A 21,848-nucleotide genomic window follows, 5' to 3' on the forward strand; every position below is an offset into this window, starting at 1 on the left:
CATCAGGGCTAAGAACAGAGGGGGAGATAGCCAGTATAAAGGGGAGGGTGGGAGTGGTGGGACTGGGGCTAGAGTTGATTGGAGGACTGAGGAGAGGTGAAGAATGATGGACAGATCAAGCCAGGATGGTGGGGTAAGGAGATGGAGGCAGTTTGCCAGCAGATGGGGCAGGGAAAAAAGGGCAGATGGAGCCAGTTTGGGGGAGTGGGGGTTGAAAGTGGAGATAGCTGGGAGGTGATAGTGAGAACCACTAGGAGAAAGATAAAGAGCAGATAGTACAACTTTGCAAGGTCTGGGCTCATTACTTAGAATTATTAAGTCATACATCGCAGAAGAGGCCATTTGGCCCACTGAGTGTAGACCAACTATTTACATTATTCCTACACTAATCCTATTCTTCCCACATTCACATCTGCTCCCTCCAGATGTTACCACTCATTCAGGGCAACTTACAGTGGCTAATGAACTGACAAACTAGCATGTCTTTGGGATGTGGGTCAAAACTGAAGTACATAAATGAACCATGCTGAGTCACAAGGTGACCATGCAAACTCCTCACAGACAGTACCAGGGGTCAGAACTAAACCTAAGCTGCTGGAGCACAGTTTTTCTTGTTACTTGAGTAATGAACTATCAGGAAGGGATATTGCTAAATGTGATGTGCCATGGTTGGAAATTAAATTTGGGAAGAATAAAGAGAGCTTTGAACACCTAAGTGTGTGTCTTCTGGCTGGGACTGCTCAAGGCTGACGAATGGCCACAATATGGGAAAACAATCCTACCCTTTGCTGTCAACACCTGTTAGTCATAAGCAGGCTTCACTTTTTCTTAGACCAGCATGGACTCAAAGTGGGCAGCCTTGCCCTCCATAGAATGTGTGAGTGCTTTGCTGTTATAAAGACCTTTCGGAGGAGATTTATGTTTGTTCTGAAATCGCTGTCTCCTTGGTTCAGACCAAGCAGTTTGCCAAGTGTTGCCTGCAGCTCATGGATAAGGGCTGTGGCAGCAAAGGCACTCTTAGAGTGGCTTTGACAGTCAGTGTGGCCCTGCTCTCATTGGCTGTCAAAGCCATCCATTTTACTGATTTTTAAAACGGCTTTGGTATTCACACACTTTCAGTGATGTTTAACATGTGTTTTGAAATAAATTGTAAAATATATATGAGAAATTTGAAACCAACATGAATAAATGATTTTAAAATGTAGCTACTTGTCTTTCTCCTGGGAGCTGATGTCATCAATTCACTTGAAGGGAAATCCAGTGCTTGCACAAACCCAGGCTCGGTATTTCAGAGGGAGAGCTGCTCTCAGGCTGGGCAATTGCCAGTTCTAGTATTATGGTCGGAGGGGAAGGAAGAAGGGTTGTTTGTTTCAATACAGCCCTGCTTTTGCAGTGCAGAGCTGCCGACTCTAATAGATACTAAGCTAGATAAGTTTATGTTTCAGTTGTTGCCTTCTTCAGCTGATTTCCACCCCACCCCCACCACCCAAGTCTGAGCCTAACCTTTATTCGAACCTCAGACATAAGCAAATGGCAGGTAGCAAACAACACCCCTCTATCAATACAGGAATCATCTCATTGGCTAGTAAGCAAGGAGTCATCCTGGTGAGCAGAAATAAAATTAGGATCAAAACTGAATTTGGTAAGCATCCAAGCATCTGAGTATTGCGGGGTTTTCCTCCACAGATGCTACTGACCCGCTGAGTTCCTTCAGCATTTTGTCTATTGCTCCAGACTCCAGCTTTGTGTCTCGTGTTTCCATTTTACTATTCAACTGCAGAGCCTCTTTAAGGGATGTCCTCTTTGAAGTTTTCCTCCTCTCTTCAGTGGCAGCTCTGTGAGACCGTCTGTCACTGCCTGCCTGAGGTTTCTCCTGCTCTTCAACCACATGGTCCAGAAAGTCTTGACTTGAAAAGTCAACTGTTCAGTACCCTCCTTAGATGCTGCCTGTCCTGCTGAGTTCCTCAAGCAGGTTGTTTTCTGCTTGTTGCATCTTCTTTAACTACTGGGACAGTTGCCTAAAATTAGGCTTGGGGATCATATTGATTCTGAGTATTGAAAAGCAGGGAAAATGTTCCTTCATTAGAGTTGTGATAGTTTAAAAAGTAAACATGGTTGGAATTGAAGGGGTGGAGTGAACAAAGAAAATATCTAGAATGCGATTGACACCAATCTGTTATCCATTCTTCTTTCAGAGTGTATAATAGTGAGAGAGTTGATCTTTCTGTAATTACAATGCTTATTGTCACCTTCCTTGCATGAGAAATTCTGAAACTAATTCAGCTGTGTTTTGTTTCCACCTTTGACAGGCTGAGGAAGAAATGCAACAAATCTAGAAACTTACCTTTCATAAAATGAACCAAAGATTGCTAGCATCAACAAAGAAGAGTTAACATACTATATTTGATTTTTCTCATGCAGCTTCCAATGAACAGGGAGAAATATCCCGTTCTCAGTTATTTTGCTCTTTCATACCTTGAAATGAAATCACTCGTTGTCCAAGTACCCGTTTCCAGAACAGACATAAACCCATAGGGACCAACGCAAGTTTTCATGAAGCTAAGCATGCTGATTAAATTACATTGCTGGTTTAAAGTAGTATCTACTAAATTAATATCCACTACAAGTAATGTTCTATCGCTTAAGGAATAATTAAATCCACATAAATAATTTCTTTTACTTTCCAGATCCTTTGAAACCTGTCATTTCAATTCATATGTGCATCGACTCAATCTGAGTTGCAGTTAGAGCACAATAATTTGGACTGGTGTAACCAGATTTTGAAAAGTAATTGGAGACAGAAACTTGGTATGTCATTGTTCTTTTTGTGATGTATGTGCACTCAGATGTAAACAGGGGGTCAAGTCTCCATGCAGCCATGTGACCTTCTCAGCAGGAAAAGAGGAGCGTGTGGGGGTGACTCAGGGAGGCTCCCCTGGCAGTGACTATTTAAAGTGAATGAAGTCAAAGAGTTAATGCATGTCAACACATCAACATGTTACCAATGAATGAAAATTAGAAATGCTTCAACCTTAAGGTTTTAACTGTTAGATTACTTTGCCTATCAGTCAGATAACGATACTTGAGTGTGATGGGATGCTATTCCAGAACCCCAGGAGGCTCCCTGTTTCAGAGTATAGCCTCCTTGTATGAACATGGAAATTTATGAGAAGGAAATCATTTTTGCTCGCCTTTGCAAAACAACATACTAGGTTTTTGTGGAAAGAGAAGATTTGGCTCCTGAGAGCTGTCTAATAAGATGCAGTTGTTCTATTTTATTCTTGTTTAAAAAAAATAGTATTTCTCTAATTCCTCATCTTCTGTAATTGTAATTTTAACCTTAGGAGTTTGACACTTTGGCTTAGGTGTATGGTTTAGCCACTGTGTAAGCATGTTATTTAAAAGTGAATGAGGGAAGCATGCTGCTGGAAGTGTTAGTGTTAGAAAATGCAGCACTGCAGTGTGGAATATTCCTTTTAGAAGGAATTTTAGGTCAGGCAGCTGTATAACCACCTATATGCTAACAAGTCTTGCTGCCAGGTTCCTGAGGGGTCCTTGCTGGGAAAAATTAAAACCAAACCTCAGACCTCTCTGTCAGCTTGAAGAATTATATTTTTGCCAGTGTTTGGAGCGGACAGGAAATGACCCTTTCACAAACTGATTTTTAAAAAAACAAGTTTTTCTGCCTAGAGCTATCCGGTCTTTCTCTTGCAGTAGAGGGCTCCCAGAGCATTTCCCAGTGTGTTCTGCTGGTGGCTTGCCTGCACTGTAGCCTGAAGCCCATGTGCACTGTATGGATGTTGATGTTACGGTGTGTAGCTTGATTCTCTGCAAGCATCCAAGATGTCCAGCACACCTCATGACCCTTTCTATTCCTCTCCTTTTGGACCATTTTATAGGAGACACACGCCATACGTGGTACAGCCAGACTATCGGATATATGAGCTGAACAAACGACTGCAGACTCGCACAGAGGTAAGTCCTTCAGCCTTTTTGAAATAGCACATAGTACTTCAGATGTGTTTCTGGGATAATTTTGAAAGGGGCTCATTATGCTGCTTGAAGTATTTCATTATATGCAGAAACACATGGCTCTGATTATTTTTGTAATTAAATTATGAGGTATCTCATTATCTCCAGATGCAAATTAATTGTTTAAGTTGATAAAAGCTGCCGCTTCTTCACAGAATTTAATCAGACGAGGCATTTGTTTTTCCCCAAGGTTTATCTTCATAATACAAATTGTTCTTGATTTAGGTAGGCATCTTACAAATGGTTAATTTTTTATGAAGCGGAAAAGCTGATTCACATTTTATTTAGATTTGCTTTGGAAGAGTACCTGTGTTTATGTTGAAATGATAATAAGTAACAGTGCAAGCTTATTGCTGGATCAATGTACAACTGGTTGTGTGATACTTACTGTAAGTAAGAGATGCTTGGAATGGCTCTTACTGCTAAATTAGGGACTGTAATAAGAGGCTGAAATGGAAGTTCAGCTTTCTTATTCTTGTGCAACGGAGCTTAGCTGGTTAAATCTAAGGACATAGCAGGGAACTTGCAGTAAACCTGTAGACCTGTTTATTAAGAAGCAAATTAAATCTTTTGTCATCCAGTTGCTCATAAATTCCACAGTTTATGTGTAAAGAGAAACAAGATATTTATTGCAGATCTGAATTTTGTTGGTGGAGTAAATCATGTTATGAATAGAAGTGATACACTCTAAGCATTGCTCAGTTAATTGGAGGTGAAAGCAAGCACAGGTACTAGTTGTACTTTATTCTGACAGTGAACAATATTTCTCTGCTTAGATGTATTTAAATCCGCTGAAAGACTTTTAAGCTAATTTTTTAAAAATCAAAAGCGGATTCTCTTTTATTACATAAATTGTACAGTGGGGAAAAAATCTGTGTGAAGGAATCGCTACTATTTGAATAATTGGATGAACTCAGCATTGTCTGGAGACTTCTAATTTGTGTAATTATATCATTACAAAAAATCTTTTGTCTTTGAATGGTAAGAGTTACCTGAATAGCCCTGCTTCTGTGCTCAGCTTTGTTTCGGTGATGCGTTGACAGTCTCTGCCCGCTTCATTGACATTCCTTTTGGAACAGCAAGTCTAGTTTTACTTTTACCAACTCCTGATAGTTATATCCTGATTGACTTTAGATTATTAATTACATTTGCTGGAGCATCTTAAAGCATTATTTTTTAGTAGGATGAATATCGAAAAAGTATTTAATGGATGGTTTTTACTTTCAGATCTGTAAATTGTTTCAGACCACAGTTTTGTCCCAACTGGGAAAAGATGTGTGTGTATTAGTTAGTGTACATGTGCACAGGCACACTCTTAAAAACGTGTGCAATTCATGCTTTTGATTATTTCACGGATTTGGTGTTTTAAGTGGGAGGGGTGATTTTAAGATGCTTGAGCTCAAGTGCTGAATGTTTGGAAGTGTTCTTTTGAGGATAAACTACAAGAAACATTTGTTTTTGACATGTATGTGCAATGAAATAATCAGGAAAAAAATCTGGAAGTTACACTTCAGTAGTTTGTTGTGAGCTTCAATGCCTGTGTGAAGAGTGCCAAGTACAATTTCAGGGTGTTGATGGGAGATTGTTTTATTTAAGCCACCTTCTCTTGAGCCATCCTCAAAGTACAGATTAGTAATTATTCATTGACTCCATCAATCTTTATTAGATGCAGCAGATTTAATGAACTCACTGTAATAGTTCAGATGGCATTTAATAAACAGTCAGGATGAGATGTAATGAGTATTATATTTCCATGATAATGTTGTTTTGTCAGTAATAATTTTATCATGAATAGATTAAAAGGAGAACTTGGACTTTTTTTTCTTGTAAGTGAATGATAGTAGCACAACTGGGAGCAGTATCTTTTCATCTATGAACCTTGAGCTTCAATTTGAGCGGAATCTTTTCAATCTTTTTGTCTGACAGGAATCAAATTCATTGTTTCTCTTCATAAAAAAATTCCTTTACATAATTTTCTTTCTTCAGATACCTGAACGTCACTTTAATTAACTCCATTGTTTGGTTTTTATTTCTCCTCCTTGGTGGGAGAATTTCTCAGCTTGCTGCTATTACAGGATAGTTTTGGTGCATTGTGATAGTGTGTTGTATACCCCACGATGGTCCTGTCAATTTTATTAACTAGGAATAGGTATGATCTTTTTATCAGGCATTCCCTCTTGAATGAGGATGACTCACTTCCATCAAGACGAGTCTGGACTGGCTAATGAGGCCAATGTGTAACTGCAAACTCATCCACATTTGAGATCATGGGGCAGGAAGTGCTTAATTGGCCAAGCAGATGGATAGTTTGTGAGGCGATGCACAACTTCTCTCATTGTTTGTTCTTGAGGTCCAGTGTTAAGATGAATACTCAAAATGAAGAGTGAACGTTCTTGGGGTGGGGATTCCAGGAAGCCAGATGAAATGATGCAGTTTATTTTCAAGCATGCTTTGGGTGCATCCTTGGTTCAGAAGAAAGTTCTGGGACGCAGACTTAGGTCATGTGGGTGACACAGCCTGCCTATTGAAGATGAAAGAGTATTGTTACAACCTGTGTTCTGACAATGTTTGCTTAGGAGATGACATTGATATTGATTTGCTTAAATTAGGAGGATTTTGTATCAATATCATTGTAGTGAGGTGGTAGCAGTTGGCCGTCCAAGTCACAGAAGTGCATAGGAGGGTAGGGATGACTCCTATTTGATAGATAATGAGTTTTGTGGTAGGTTGAGCTTTGACTTGCAAGCACTCTTTTCCTCTTTTGATCAAAGGCTTTGAAATTGATGGTTGTTCTACAGCAGCAGTACAGTGCAATGCATAAAATATGCTGTAAGTTGTAAGAAATACATGTAATAAAATAGGTCGTGCTAAAAAGCACAATGATTGAGGAAGTGTTCATGGGTCATTGTTTGATCAGAAATCTGATGGTGGAAGGAAAGAGGCTGCTTATAAAATGTTGATTGTGTGTCTTCAGGCTCTTGTACCTCCTCTCTCATGGTAGCAATGAGGAGAGGTCATGTCTTGAGTGGTGAGGGTCCTTAATGATGGATATTGCCTTTTCGAGGCTTTGCCTTTTGAAGATGTCCTCAATAGTGGGGACATTTCACTGCTGTTCAAAGTCAGAGATCAGGTGATTACTGTCTATCTTTGCTAAGAGCTAGGCTCTCAAGATCAGGGAAGTGACCATATCACTTTAATTATTGGAAGGCAGTGTGATGCAGCATTGGTAAGTTGGTTGAGGAATTTTGTCTTACAGATTTTCAAATCAAAGTATATTCTCCTGTATGCTTCAGTAATGACTTTGAGCTTGGCACATGCCTACAAACATATTACAGTGTTGTAACTTGTGTGTGGAGGGTCAGGGACTTTGGTTCTGGAGTGCAGTCATTGTAGGCGGAATAGTTTCCATTAGTTATGAAGACACATGCTCAACAGTTTCTTCTGCCATCAGAAGTTTGTGCGAGGTGATGTGCAACATTACAATGAGAAAAAAATGTGAAAAATACAGTGACTAAATTGGGATTGACTCTTGGTTTTACTGACATTTGTTCTGTCGTAGATCAGTTGGTTAGGAATCAAGGCTTTCATGCCATCATGAAGCAAATGTAAAAAGTGATGTATTTCCAAAGGTAAATGAACTTGAGGATGGTGCTTCACAGTTTCTCCTGAGTAAGGAAAAAATGCAACTACATTGAGCCCAGTATTTAAATTCCCGCTGTTGTTCTTGGAATGAGTTGGAAAATACTTGGTTGGACAGGATGATTTTCACACTGATTTTTAACTTGTAGAATTTATATTCCCTCAGCTTTTATTCTTGGATTCCGGCATTTTAATTTGATCTGGCAACGTACCTCACATTAGAAAAGCCGTGTTTATTGCCTGTTCCTAGTTCTATTCTGAACAGTGCGTGCAGTATTTGGAAAAAGTATCATTTAAGGATAATTAGCTGGTAATAGATGGGAAGCATGTCTTGGCTGGGCTAAAGGGGCAAGTTTTCTTCATAAAGGCCAAAGGTAGATCAGATGTAGTACTGTGAAAAAGTCTTTTGTATCCTAGATATTTTATATAAGCATTGTTTTAGATGGTTTTTTTTTTGTCTTCTGTATTAGTGTGTCAGTGGAAAAGAGCAAATTTTAGATTACCAAACATTCATTTTCCAAAAAGTTAAACATGACAGAGAAGTTTTTTGGTACTTCATTAAAGTAACTTATTAAGTAAAAGACCACTTTTTCAAAAAAAAAGATTACTTTGTAGGTAAGTAGCCCAGTGGCTGATTAAACAAATTAACAAACAGGTGCTAATGATCAATGACATGAGTTGAATGAACTAAACTAAACTAATTAACTGAAACAGCAATGGGGGTAGAATAAATCAAACAGGGTGAAGGACAACTAACCTAAAAGGTGAGGCATGGCAGATGTGACAATTCAACGTTGAAATCATCAATTCTTACACCATGGCAAGAGTGAGCATAACAAGAAGACACAATGTGGTCATCCTACATCAGCAGGATCTCTCCCAAGCGGAAATTTTGCAGCAGACAGGAGATGCTGCCCAAGCTCTTTTAAAGAAACACATGGAAACAGACAAAGATGAGGACCAGAAACGCAGTGGTCGGCCGTGGAAACTGACTGCCCCAGACGAAAGAGACATGAAACTGACATCCCATCTAAATCTGAAGTCCAGCACTGATCTCAGCTCTGAACTCACAGAAACCACTGGAACCCAAGTACACCTCTCTGCAGTCTGAGAGAAGTCTTGTCAGAAGTGGTCTTCATGGAAGAATTGCTGCTAAAAAATCTATTCCTCTGAAGTGGAAGTAAAGCTAAGAGACTCACCTACGCACAAAAACACAAGGACTGGTGTGCTGAACAATGACAGCAAGTGCTCTGGACTGACAAGTCAAAATTTGAAATTTATATCTCAAACAGGAGGCAGTTAGTCTACAGAAGAGCTGGAGAGAACTACATATGTCTGCAGCCACCAGTGAAGCATGGCGGAAGTTCCCTGTAGGCTTGGGGCTGCACTTCTGCAAATGAAATCCTCAATACTGAGAAGTAGAAGCAGATTCTCATCCATCACGCAGGACCATCAGGGAAGCATCTGGTTGATCCCAACTTCATTCTGCAGCAGGGCATTAACCCCAAACACACAGCGAAAAATCATAAAGAACTACCTTTAGCGAAAAGAAGAACAAGGAGTTCTGCAACAGATGGTACGGCTTTTACAGGGCCCTGATCTCAAGGTCATTGAGGCTGGAGAGACGGAAGCAAACAAAACAGCCAAAGTCTGCAGCAGAACTGTGACAAGTTCTCCACGAAGCTTGAAACAACCTACCCACCAATTGTCGTATAAAACTGCTCAACAGTGTACATAAGAGAATTGTTGCAGTTTTAAAGGCAAAGGGTGGTCACATCAAACATTGATTTGATTTAGTTTTCTATTACTTACTGTTTTTACAGTAAATATTTTGATATTTAGAAACTTCTCATTGCATTATTTTTGGAAGTGTCTTTGCTTTACAGATTTTTTTTACATGTTCCAAAGACTTTTGCACAGTACTGTAAATGCTGGAGAAGAACATTCAGATAAATGTAAACCACAGTTTACGCTGAAGGGGGTTGGGTGTTTTGCTGACTAATAGTTATTCTTTGTCATCATTTATCTGGTGCAAATCTAAAATATAATTCCATAATCTGGCAATTTGAGAGTCTGCAGATGCAGGAATCTGGAACAGTCCTTCTCTATATCTGTAACTGCATTGGTGCTCTCTCCTGCATCCATAAAGAACTCATTAATTTCATCAAATTCACTCGGTCTCCCCGCTTTTTGATCTTTCCACTTCCATCTTTGGAGACAAGCTTTCCACTGACATTTACTAGAATCCCACTGACCCCCACAACTACCTTGACTACAATACTTAAACCTGTGTCAGTCTTTCTGTCTTTGCCACATCAGTTCTTGAAATGAGGCTTTCCAGTCTGGGACAGAGAAGTGCCATTTTACCACTGACTGTGTTTGATGGAGTCCTCACTAACTTCTTCACCATTACTATTGTTTCTGCTCTTGCCATCACCCCCACCTCCTCCTCAAAGACAGTGCAGGAATAGAGTTCCCTTGGTCCTTGCTTTTCACCCCCACAAAGTGTATAGCACATCATCCTTTGACAGATTTGCCAGTCACAATGTGATAGCACCACTAGTCACATCTTCCCGTCCCCATCTTTTTTTTTCCATAAGGGCAGTTCTCTTCTTTACTCACCATCCACCCCCCACAGTCATTACCCCCTGTTTCTACACCTCCCTCATCACCATCTTTGAGATTTACTGAATGTTTAAAGGCTTTGATAGAGGGGACATGGAGAGGATGTTTTATTTCCAGTAATGTGAGAGTCTAGAACCAAAATGCACAGCTTCATAGTAGAATGATGTCGCTTTCGAACAGAGATGAGGAAGAATTTCTTTAGTTTGAGGGTGGTGAATCTGTGGAATTTATTACAACTGACAGCACCTTATCAAAGTTTTTCTGAAAATCCAAGTAAACAATATCCTCTGTATTCTCCTTTGTGTGTCCTGCCTTTTATTTCTTCAAATAATTCCAACAGATTTGTCAGGCAAGATTTCTCCTGAAGGAAATAATGCTGACTTTGCCCTGTCTTTATTGTGTGCTTCCAAGTACCCCCCCAAAACTCAGCCTCAATAAAGAACTCTTAACATTTTGCTATCCACTGAAGTTAGGCTAACTGGCCTAAAGTTTCTACATTTTGCACCCTCCCTTAAAGAGTGGAGTGACATTTACAGTTTTCAAATCCATCTGTCACTTGCTGGCTCTTGCCCCAGCCCTTTCCCTCATCTTTTCATACCACCTATCTCTTGTGTACCATTTTGGTCCGAGTAAAACCAGGTGCACTGCTGGAGCCAGAGTGCAGCCTGAGCTAGGGTACAGACTGTGGTGTGGTCTGTGTGGCTGGATCCAAGATAGTGGTCCAGCAGAAATATGAACAGTTTATGGTCTGAGCCAGAGTTCAGAGAGTTTGTGCTTTTCCCGAGTCATTTCAAGACGACCAGGCTCACTGGGAAACTTTTTGCTGTGCAATATGTTTTTTGAAAAACATAGTGAAATTGAAGATTGGAGATTGATTGGAACAACATCCAATAATCTGCAAAAATCTGCTGTCTGCACTATCAAAGATCAAAGGGTACTGGATTATCAGAGTTTTACTGTACCCTTCCTCCCTCCTGTTCTTTGGAAATCAGTACCATGACTTATATAATTGGTGATGAGGGAGAGTATGTTGCCAAAGAGAATGAAATATCTGTAAAATGGGTTGAAAGCAGCATGAGTCTGGCTTGTGAACTTCTGCAGTTCTGAAGAAGAAACAAAAGCTAACCAGAGACCAAGAGCAAGACTGAAAGAGACACAGAAAATATATATCTGCCTTCAGACCTGAGGAGGAAGTAAAATAAAAAAGATGGAATTTCAATTTTAAAAAGTGTTGTGCATTTTTCCAGGATGAAGGTTTGTATTTCAGAGGAGCCTAAGCAAAGTAGCTGAGTTCATTTCAACACGCAAAAGCCGAGTTCATTTTTTTTGGTTTTGATCACCACATAATTCTGCAAAAGCAAACGGAAAAGGTTCAAATCAGTAGAACTTCAAAGATAATCTAAAGTCTTGATTTTTATACTTTATGTAAGAGTGGGTTCTCACTATGACCCAGCCATGCCTGATGGCTGTGGATGCTGAATATGCAAGTGTTTGTCAGTTGTTCTATCTTTGCCACTGGGAAGTTGGGAAGAGTCAGAATCTACTACATAATGCAAAGAAAAGGTACTAAGATGATAGGTACGTGCCACTATATGGAACTATCCCTCACTGAAGCCACCATCTTTTCTTTTATTGTGGTATCTACACAAATGTTAACAGAAAAATCACAATGGGGAGAAAAATAACAGCAGCATCTTTCTCACTGTAATGAGTCCCTACTTCACTCCCAATTCCCAAAAAATGATGTACCTGCAATTTTCTCCTAAAGTACCAGAATTCCAAAGTGCTTCGTTGAAGCAGACAGCTGAATTGGTATAAAACTAAATTAGATTTTCCAAAATTACAAACAGTAGGTAGTAATCTGAGCCCTGGGGCTCCTCATTCCTTTCTTTCTACCACATCACCAACTTCCCCTAAACTAAGAACTTGTAAGAGAATTTTTTTCTGTGCATTAGCCAGTTTCACAGATCTATCCCGAAACCCCTTAGCTGTGAGTCTAATTAATGCTCATGCCTGTTGAACTTCCTAAATTCATTGTGAATGTTTTACTACATTATATTAAATAATTTTTAGACAGGTAACTTTGGTTGCTACTTCCTCAAAGAAGTCAAGGAGATTGCTTGGTTGGATCACTTTTAAAATCCACACTGCCTGCTAGGTTCCCGATCAACAGATTATCTTGTAATATTCTCCTAATAAGTTTCTTTATTTTACATCCAGGTTTGCAGTTGCTTGTGTCTTTTGAAAATCTTATTTTATCGAGGATGGGCATCACTCCTTCCCATATCTGATCTATGGATATTGTAGCAATGCTCTTGATTCTCTCATGATGATTGCCAATATCTATTAAATCTCCCAGTGAGGATAAATGCATGTATCCCTGGAGATTTCTTTGTTTTTAGTTCTGCAAGGTACGTAGATCCTGAGTTTTGATTATGTAAATATAATTAATTTTGCTTTTGTTGCCCTCTGGTTGGGAAGGCTACTTTCCTTATTTCTTCCTTTTAAAGGAAGTGCAGTGGAAATAGCCTTGGAGAAATTGAAGTAAGCAGTACTTTTATTGAGTTGAAGATGCAGTGATTCTCCTTCTGACTACAAAACCCAACAATAAGACTTATAATTCACAGAAGTTTATAGGACAATGGAATTTGTTAGTGAACTGGAGACTCATTTACCGCCACTGTTTTAAGTGCTTACCAGTTCTGCCGAAAGGTCTCAGCCTAAAACGTCTCGGCCTGAAACGTCGACTGTACTCTTTTCCATAGACGCTGCCTGGCCTGCTGAGTTCCTCCAGCATGTTATGTTATTTTGCTTGGATTTCCAGCATGTGCAGGTATTCTCTTGTTTGTAAATGCTTATCATAATGGGTTTTGAATGCTAATTCTGTGAATTCCCTGAAACATGCCCTGAACAACAGTAATTTAAGTCATTGGTGATAGTGGCTGTCATCCATGTATCTCCGTTACAGTTATAATGCAGAGACTCTAAAACATTTAAATGTTTCCTTGTTTTTGAGCTGAGATCAAGACACTTGAATAAGCCTTATCCATTTGTAGACACTAACCTCTGCTGTGTGGTACCAGTCCCGGCTGGTCAGGGAGCTGAAAGCTATTTATTAAGGACATTGGTACACTTTGTAAACATTATACATCGTAGCAACATTAACCTGAATAGTAACCAGTACTGTAGCATAAACACTGAATGTGTCTACACTGATATTTTAGGTTATATAAAGCTACTGAACAAGCTTCTAGGAAATGAATTTTAGTCTTAATGTTGGTGCAATGAGTACTTAATAAACAGATATGACTGGTGTGTACATTTTCTGTGTAATTCACCTTCATGTTCCATTCCATCTCTGAATCACTCCATCTCCCTTACTAGATTTCTCCCATTTCCTGTTCAGTGACAGTCGACTAAGAGAAGCGCTTGGGGGCTGATTTTCATTCTTGTTCACAGAGAATGTGGTTCTTCCACTTTGGATCTCAGAGAAAGCAAGATTTGATACTGGTGTTCCTTATGTGAAGAAGCATTGGCTGGAAAAGCTCCCAGCTGATTCCTTTTGGGAAAACCATGTTATTGTATAACAGTGATGTTCACTGCATGCAGTTCTTGAACTATTCTGCCCTAATTTTGACAGCCGTGCATCTTGTCTTCTGCTGGGCAAAGTACTGAATATGGCTCCGTTTGAGTTGATGGAAAGGGTGAATCAGCAGTAACTCTGATTTCTTTAAAAGCAATTTTGGGCATGGGCACTCTGGGATTTATTCTCCATCCCTAACAGCCAGGTGAATGTCATCTGACAGTGCTGTTTGTGAGAGGAATTCTGAATCTGTTGTAACTGCCTTCTTGTTGCATTGGGAGAGGATGGGGAGGTATCTACACTTCTTATGGTTCCATGATTATCCAATATAACAGTGAATAGAGGGCTTTAGTGAAAGTGATGAAGACATGGCTAGTTGCAGTTAATCGTTTGAGAATGAATATCAGTAAAGCAAGTTACAGAGAGAGAAACAGAAAGAGAGGAATAGTGAATGCTTTAAATGGAAATGAAGTGTAGAATATCAAATACATGTAAACATATAGATGTGTGTCATGTAGATCCATAGTGTAAAACTCATGGCAAATTGATAACAGCCTGTTGCAATGTGTTGAAATTCAATGGGGCGGGAGGTCAAACATCCCAAAATGTGTATTTAGGAGTATGATTTTATTTGTGCTGATTTCTTCAAACTTGCTGAATATGTTGCACAATTTCCATTCTTACCCAGACCGTGACATATTGTGGAGTGTTGATAAAGTGTTGTCAAAACAAATTTTGTGTAAGCGCCTGCTTTAATCTGATGGACATACAGAAACACTTGATGCATAATGAGTGATTCACAGACTTATTCCTTGTCTGTGTTCTCTTATGTTCTGATGATGTGTGCAAAGCAACTTGAACATTGAACTGTCATTTCAGGTTAATAGTTCCATCACTCAAATGCAGCAGGATCAAAATGGGACAAGTAAAAAGATAAAACACATTAACCTTGAGCCCTGGGTTCCATGGGCTACCTTTTCCTTTTCTAAAATAGCATTTAGGTTGGGAAAGGGTTACTGTGCATGGCTTGGAAAATATATGGTGCAAGTATTAATATGTGATCACTTAAATCAGTTTCTGAAACTTTCGTCCACTTTTTTAGCCTATTCAAATGACAGATTGAACAGTCTCATGGGAAGGCATATTTGCATATAGTGTCATATTGATGACTATATATAATTGGCTGCTCTTATCTACAAGTGTCTTGATTAATAACACGATGAGTGCTTGACACCAGATGGTTCATACGGACATCTTTTTGATGTGTGAACCTTATTTTTTTGATATTTAGATTTTACTCTTTTTGGTCAGAATCAATAATTTATTTATAATAATTTACCCCAAATGGCCTTGATTTTGAAAGGAGAGCTTACAAGGCCCTTGCACGAGTTCTTAAATGCTCAGTGTGTGGTGACAAGAAGCAAGACTCAATAGCTAGGAGCGAGGCATGGAGAAGTGGCATATTCTTTGGTGCTGAGCTGTGAACAAAGATGCACCAGGACAAGGAAGGTCCAGGCCCTTCTTTATATCTATCCTTCTATTTAGAGGAATTTTGCAGGACATAAGCATATAGATAGAAATATTTCCACGCATTAGGTATCTAATACCAGATGGTATAGGTTTAAGTTAAGAGGTAAGAGATTTAAAGAGAATCAGTGGAAAAATATTCAAGAAAGTGGTTGAAATCTGGAATGTACTGACTGAATGGCCAATGGAGGCAGGTTCTGTCACAACATTTAAGAAGCATCTTGAATCCTTGAATTGCCAAAGCTTATAAAGCTATTGACCAATTGCTGGTAACTGAGATGATCAGAGTTACATATTTAAAAGTCAGCATGGACATTGTGGGCTGAAGGGCCTGTTGCTGTACTATATTATTCTTCGACTCTATGATTTTGCTTCATTCTTGCATTGTCCTGTTCAAAGGACAATTGTGACCTGATGTAATCTTACCTGTAGTTAGAGGTTTTTTGTACTTGTAGCATGACCTTTATTTTCCTGCTGCTTTTTTTTGGTGCTGTTACTTACATAAATCCTGATGATTGGCATTGAAGTGTTTACTGAATTATGTGGAGGAAGGAATATTATTCATTCTTAAATAAATATTATTCTTAAAAGGATGATTCAGTGTAGCCTTTCCTCTTATTAATAACCTTTATCTTTTATCTTTATATTTAAGATATGTTCTTGCAACTGAGCTTGGTCCTCTGTAATAAGCATGAAGATACATATAAAAATTTCCCTTGAGTAATATTGCAATGTTTTGGATCGCACAGTCTTACAACAGTGGCTATTTTACCTTCACTTCGTCACTGTCCGCACGAGACTGGTGGGACCAAGGAAATTTTTTTTTCTTTGAATGAATTCCATTCAGAATCTGGTTGCAAGAGAGTAAGTGTGATCTGTAATATGAATTAAAATAAAGATGGAGTGAACTAGAACAGTGGTGATGGATTTTGTTCTGCCATCACAATACAAACACACTGCACATTTTGGAGACACTGCAAGTGATGATTCTGTGGAGTTAATCCTTACTGTGATATTTTATCTTGTTTATGAAACGTATACATTGATTATATGTCTGTCTAGAATGAACAAAGAGATTATTTATCATATTAAAACCCTAAAACCATGGTAGAATAGTATTATTCCATGAAAATAGTTCATATCTTTGCATCTCTGAATATTGAGGAATCTTGCTTTTAAGGTACAACAAAGATGTAAGTAGTTGCAAGTTGAGACTCACTGGCAACACACACTGAAAATCATATCTCAGGAATATAATTCTATAATATGCTGCAAACAAAAATGGGATTTTATAATCTGAAGATTACAGACATTTTCTCTCTCCATCAGTAACACCATTGTTGCTCCACCTCTGAGCTGATGTGCTGAAATGTGACCCTTTTTGCACCTAGCCTCGGGCTTCATGCATCCCGTCTTCCTGCTTGGATCACAAAATATGTTTCAGTCACTTTGAGAGGCAAACGTTAAAACAGAAATAGGTTGATGTTCATTTATTACATGCAAAACATTTGCATGACATGAGAAACTTTTTTTAAGCAGCGTATCATCAAATATACTGAGCTCAAATGTAGTCTGTAAAATAAAGAATGTTGCTTTAATTGAAGAAGTTACAAACTACCCAAGTAAGATTGTCAATGTATTAAATTATCAGCAACTCTAACAGCACTGTGACAAAGTTGAAGTAAGTGATAAATGTAGCATTATGGAAAGATGGAAATGGATGGATGAACTTTCTTGAAGATCTTTTAAACATCAGACCTTTGTACACTTTACAATCTTTATTGGAGTATAGCTGAATTTATTATTCTGAGGTAATTGAGGGTTCCATTCAGTTTGGATAATAATTCATTCCGACAAGCATGTTACCATTCAGAATATATTTTATAGAAAGTTGATGAAACAAAGAAAACAAAAAAAGTTGCAAGGAGACTGTTCTACTTTAAATAGTGAGGGTGCTACTTTTAATAGCACTCAAATTCAATAAAATCAACAAGGAAATTTAGATATTGGGAAGGTGTGGTGGGATGGTTGTGGAAATTGTTATTAATGCAGTCAGCTCCTTAGTACACTTTTGATTCTGACGCTGCCTGTAATTTTAAATTTAATGCATCAAATTAAATTAATATGATTTTCATGGTGTCCCATCAATTTCAGGTCAGTGCTTCCCTTAATATTATTTTTATTTTATCTGAACACAATGGTTCTAATATATGCATTAGCATTTATTGCTAAATGTATGAAGTACAAAATGCTTAATCTTTGAAATCTTGAATACATATAGACTACAAAATAAAGCACTTGAGCTAACAAAAGATAATGCCAAGAGCAAATGCTCTACAAGGCTTAACATCTTTGTTTGTATCACTATGGAGTTTTCAAATGAGGATCAAAGCTATTCCATTAATTCTGATGCAAGGACGCATTTTGTTTACGAGCATTTTAATGTTCATTTTAAATGTTTTATAAGTTGGTGGTTTTTGTTTAAATCTCCTAAATGGTGCAATTCTTTTTTCTTGCCTATATTGAAGCTTAATAGTGCAAGATATACCCCTTGTAGCAGTCAGCCAAGAACTAACAAAGACAGCATCCAAGTGAAGGATTTAAGGGAGTGAGTGATGCCAATTTGCAAATGATCTGGAACTGTATGCCTTCTCTTTCTAACCATACTGAAGCATATTTCTTCTTTGTTCATGTTATACAGAATACTGAAAATAAATAACAAATTACAAATATATTATTTATGTATTTGCTATGACCAGATATTTTTGGAGCATCTTAATAGAAAGACCAGTTTTAAACTGTTAAATGATTCATTTCTATAATTTTTTGATCACAAGTCTTTGTGCTTAGTATTGGCTTTTGGAATAAAGGATCTGATTTGCTGGGTTTTTGATGTGGAAGGTCTGGATCCATTTTGGTGAAACAGCTACTTTCAAAAAGCAGTTTGAAAATGTACTCTGTTTGAATGAGTAGTTATAGACCTTGACTTGTTAGATTAAAGTGAAGCAATATCTCAATCTTTCTAAAAAGTGGTGACAGGTCTGAGCTACAGAAATTCAGAAAGTTTTGTTGCAAGTGAGGATTTTGCTGTAATGTAATATTTTTCTTAATGGTTGGTGGAAGGATGAACAGGAAACCAGCTTAATTGGTCATCATCTTAATACCTAAACCGGAGTATGCAATCATCTACTTTGCTTGCTGTAGAAGTTCAAAAATAATTCACTTCGTAGAACTTGCAGGCATGTGAAATTTAAATGTATTATGCTTAGCACAGATTGATGTTAAATTGGCAACTTTAGTCAAAGAGACTATAACTTTAGTTGGCAGTTAACAGTAAAAATTCTGCCAGTGGGAGAATTATAAAATCATAGAGTCACAGAAAAGTACAGCACAGTAACAGGCCGTTTGGCCCAGCTAGTCTGTGCCAAAACATTTAACTGCCTACTCCCATTGACCTGCACACAGACCGTAGCCCTCCATATCCCTGCAATGCATGTGCCGATCCAAACTTCTCATAACCATTGAAATCAAGCTCATATGCACGGTCTACGCTGGAAGCTCATTCCACACTCTCACAACTGTCTGAGTGAAGATGGTTTCCCTCATGTTCCCCTTAAACTTTTCACCTTTCACCCTTAACCCATGACCTCTGGTTGTAGTCCCAGTAAACCCAGTGGAATAGACTGCTTGCGTTTACTCTATCTATATACCCCTACCAAATCTCCCCTCATTCTTCTATGTTCCGAGGAAGAAAGACCTAACCTATTGTAACCCAGGTCCTCCAGTCTTAGCAGCATCCCTGTAGATTTTCTCTGTACTCCTTCAAACTTATTTACATCTTTCGTGTAGGTAGGTGACCAAAACTGCACACATTACAGGTGGCCCCCATTTTTTTGAACGTTCGCTTTACACCACCACGCTGTTACAAAAGTCCTACATTAGTTACCTGTTTTCGCTAACAGGAAGTGTTTTCACTGTTACAAAAAAAAAGGCAGCGTGCGCTCCGAGCAGCCGAGCTCCTCCCCCGGAACTGCATTCTAGCCGCCATAGCTTAAACACGTGCCTGTGAGTATCTGTGCTTTATGTTGATTTATTTTGTGCATCCGTTAGCAAGATGAGTTCTAAGGTATCGGAAAAGACTAAAAGAGCTCATAAGGGTGTTACGCTTAGCATAAAACTGGACATAATTAAGCGTTTCAATCGTGGTGAATGAAGTCTGCGCGTTGAACCTGTCTGCATCCACCATTCACACTATTTATATGCAGAGAGAAAGAATCTTGAAAGCTGCCGATGTTACTGTTGGTTCTGCTCATAGCAAAGTGGTCTCTCTTAGTCGGCATCCAATAATGGATAAAATGGAAAGTCCATTGCTTGAGTGGATTGATGGGTGTACAAAGCGTGGTGTTCCGTTAAGTTATCTTATACTTAAGGAGAAATCAGTCATTTTTAATAATCTGAAACAGAAAGCACAGGATAATGGTGATGAAAGTGTTGCAAAAGTGGAATTTAAAGGCAGTCATGGGTGGTTTGATCGGTTTCTGAGGCGAGGGCAGCTTCATAGTTTAACATTTACTGGAGAGAGTGCTTCGGCTGATACAGAAGCTGCCGAAAAGTTCCCAGCAGAACTGAAGAAAATAATTACAGAAGGTGGTTATTCGCATAAGCAAGTGTTTAACTGACGAAACTGCAATTTATTGGAAAAAATTGCCGAGCCCCCAACCTCCGACGACTCAGCCTAACACACCATCATCAGTGTGCTCACTGTCTTCCCGATTCCGGTAAGTGAAACTACACTGTACATACATTATTTCTACTTTATATAGGCTGAGTATTTTTATTTGTTATTTGGTATGACTTGGCAGCTTCATAGCTTAAAGGTCACTGGAGAGACTGCTTCCGGGGCGACTTCTTCCGCTTCGTAGTGAGATTATACACTACGTAGTGAGATTTTTGCTACATTAGACAGTGCTGCAATGATTGCAGAAAAGTATTTCTACTTTATATAGGCTGTGTACTTATCAGATCATTCCTGCTTTTACTATATGTTACTGTTATTTTAGGTTTTATGTGTTATTTGGCATGATTTGGTAGGTTGTTCTTTGGGTCTGGGAACGCTCACAAATTTTTCCCATATTAATAAATGGTAATTGCTTCTTCACTTTACGACATTCCGGCTTACGAACCGTTTCATAGGAACGATCTACCTTCGGACAGCGGGGGAAACCTGTACACCAAATTAGGCCTTACCAATATGTTTTATACAACTTCAATGTAACATCTCATCTTCTGTATTCAGTACTTTAATCTACGAAGGCAAATGTGCCAGAAGCTTACTTTATAACCCTATCTCCCACTTTCAGTAGATTATGGACCTCTATTCCCAGATCTCTTTGTTGTAGCACAATCCTCAGTGCCCTACCATTCATTGTGTAAGATCTACCCTGGTTGGCCCTATCAAGTGCAAAACCTTGCAGCCATCTGCATTACATCAATCTGCCATTTTTTCAGCTGGTCCAAATCCCGCTGCAAGCTCTGTCTTGGTGTCACCCACAAATTTGCTGATCCAGTTAACCACATTATCATCTAGATCATTGATATAGATGGCAAACAACAACGGACCCAGCACTGATTTCTGTGGCACTCAACTAGTCACAGGCCCCCAGTCAGAGAGGCAGCCATCTACTGCCATGCTTTAGCTTCTTCCACAAAGCTGATGTCTAATCCCATTTACAACCTCATCTTGTATGCTGAGCGACTGAACTGACCAACCTCCCCTGCAGGGCCTTGTCAAAAGCCTTACTGAAGTCCATGTAGAAAACACCCACTGACTTGCCTTCACGAACTTCCCCGTTAACTTCCTCGAAAAACTCTATAAGAGTGGTTAGACACTACCTACAATGCACAAGGCCGTGCTGACTATCCTGAATCAGTCCATGTCTATCCAAAATCTCATGGTCCCTTAGAATACCTTCCAATAACTTGCCCACCACTGATGTCAGGCTCACTGGCCTATAATTTACTGGTTTATGACCCCACTGCTGCTTTTCCTCACTTCTATAGATTCAGTGTCCATCCATCCCCCTAGTAAATAAAACTTTTGCCCATTAGGGCAGCCATGAAGGTTCTCCATCTCTGGCGGTATTCATGGCTTCCTTCTTCATGTCAGTAGCTTTCTCTCAGTCATGCACATCCTGGTTGGAAGCTGAGGAATACTGTTGCAGATGGGTGTAGAAAGATTCTTCATTGTTGTTTCCATACCAGTTTAGTTTGACCAGTCAGGGTTGTTAGCCCTGAGCTGAACCCCTGAACCTGGAGGATCGGTGCACTTCCCTTCATCTGGCTTCTGCCCTTTAACCTGTTTGTCATGGGTGACCCTATCAAGAGCCAGAGCATAAAGCCCTGACTCCAGCAATTATAGCTCTCTGTATTATTGAAGCACATA

General features: G+C 39.1%; 1 protein-coding gene across 13 annotated transcripts in view; it reads left to right on the plus strand.

Annotated features, from left to right (window-relative positions):
• Positions 1 to 21,848, plus strand: part of ldb2a (LIM domain binding 2a) — a 508,992-nt gene that overhangs the window by 182,198 nt on the left and 304,946 nt on the right. For 8 of the 13 annotated variants that reach the window (XM_073064965.1, XM_073064964.1, XM_073064961.1 and 5 more), the window contains one exon: positions 3,900 to 3,975. In XM_073064965.1, coding sequence (XP_072921066.1) covers positions 3,900 to 3,975 — 76 coding nt within the window. Of the gene's footprint in view, positions 1 to 2,974; positions 3,038 to 3,161; positions 3,213 to 3,535; positions 3,976 to 21,848 lie in introns of those variants that run through there. The other 5 variants (XM_073064960.1, XM_073064957.1, XM_073064958.1 and 2 more) reach the window with 5 other exon arrangements.

This window comes from Hemitrygon akajei, chromosome 13 (genome assembly GCF_048418815.1).
Source record: "Hemitrygon akajei chromosome 13, sHemAka1.3, whole genome shotgun sequence".
Classification (NCBI taxonomy): Eukaryota; Metazoa; Chordata; class Chondrichthyes; order Myliobatiformes; family Dasyatidae; genus Hemitrygon; species Hemitrygon akajei.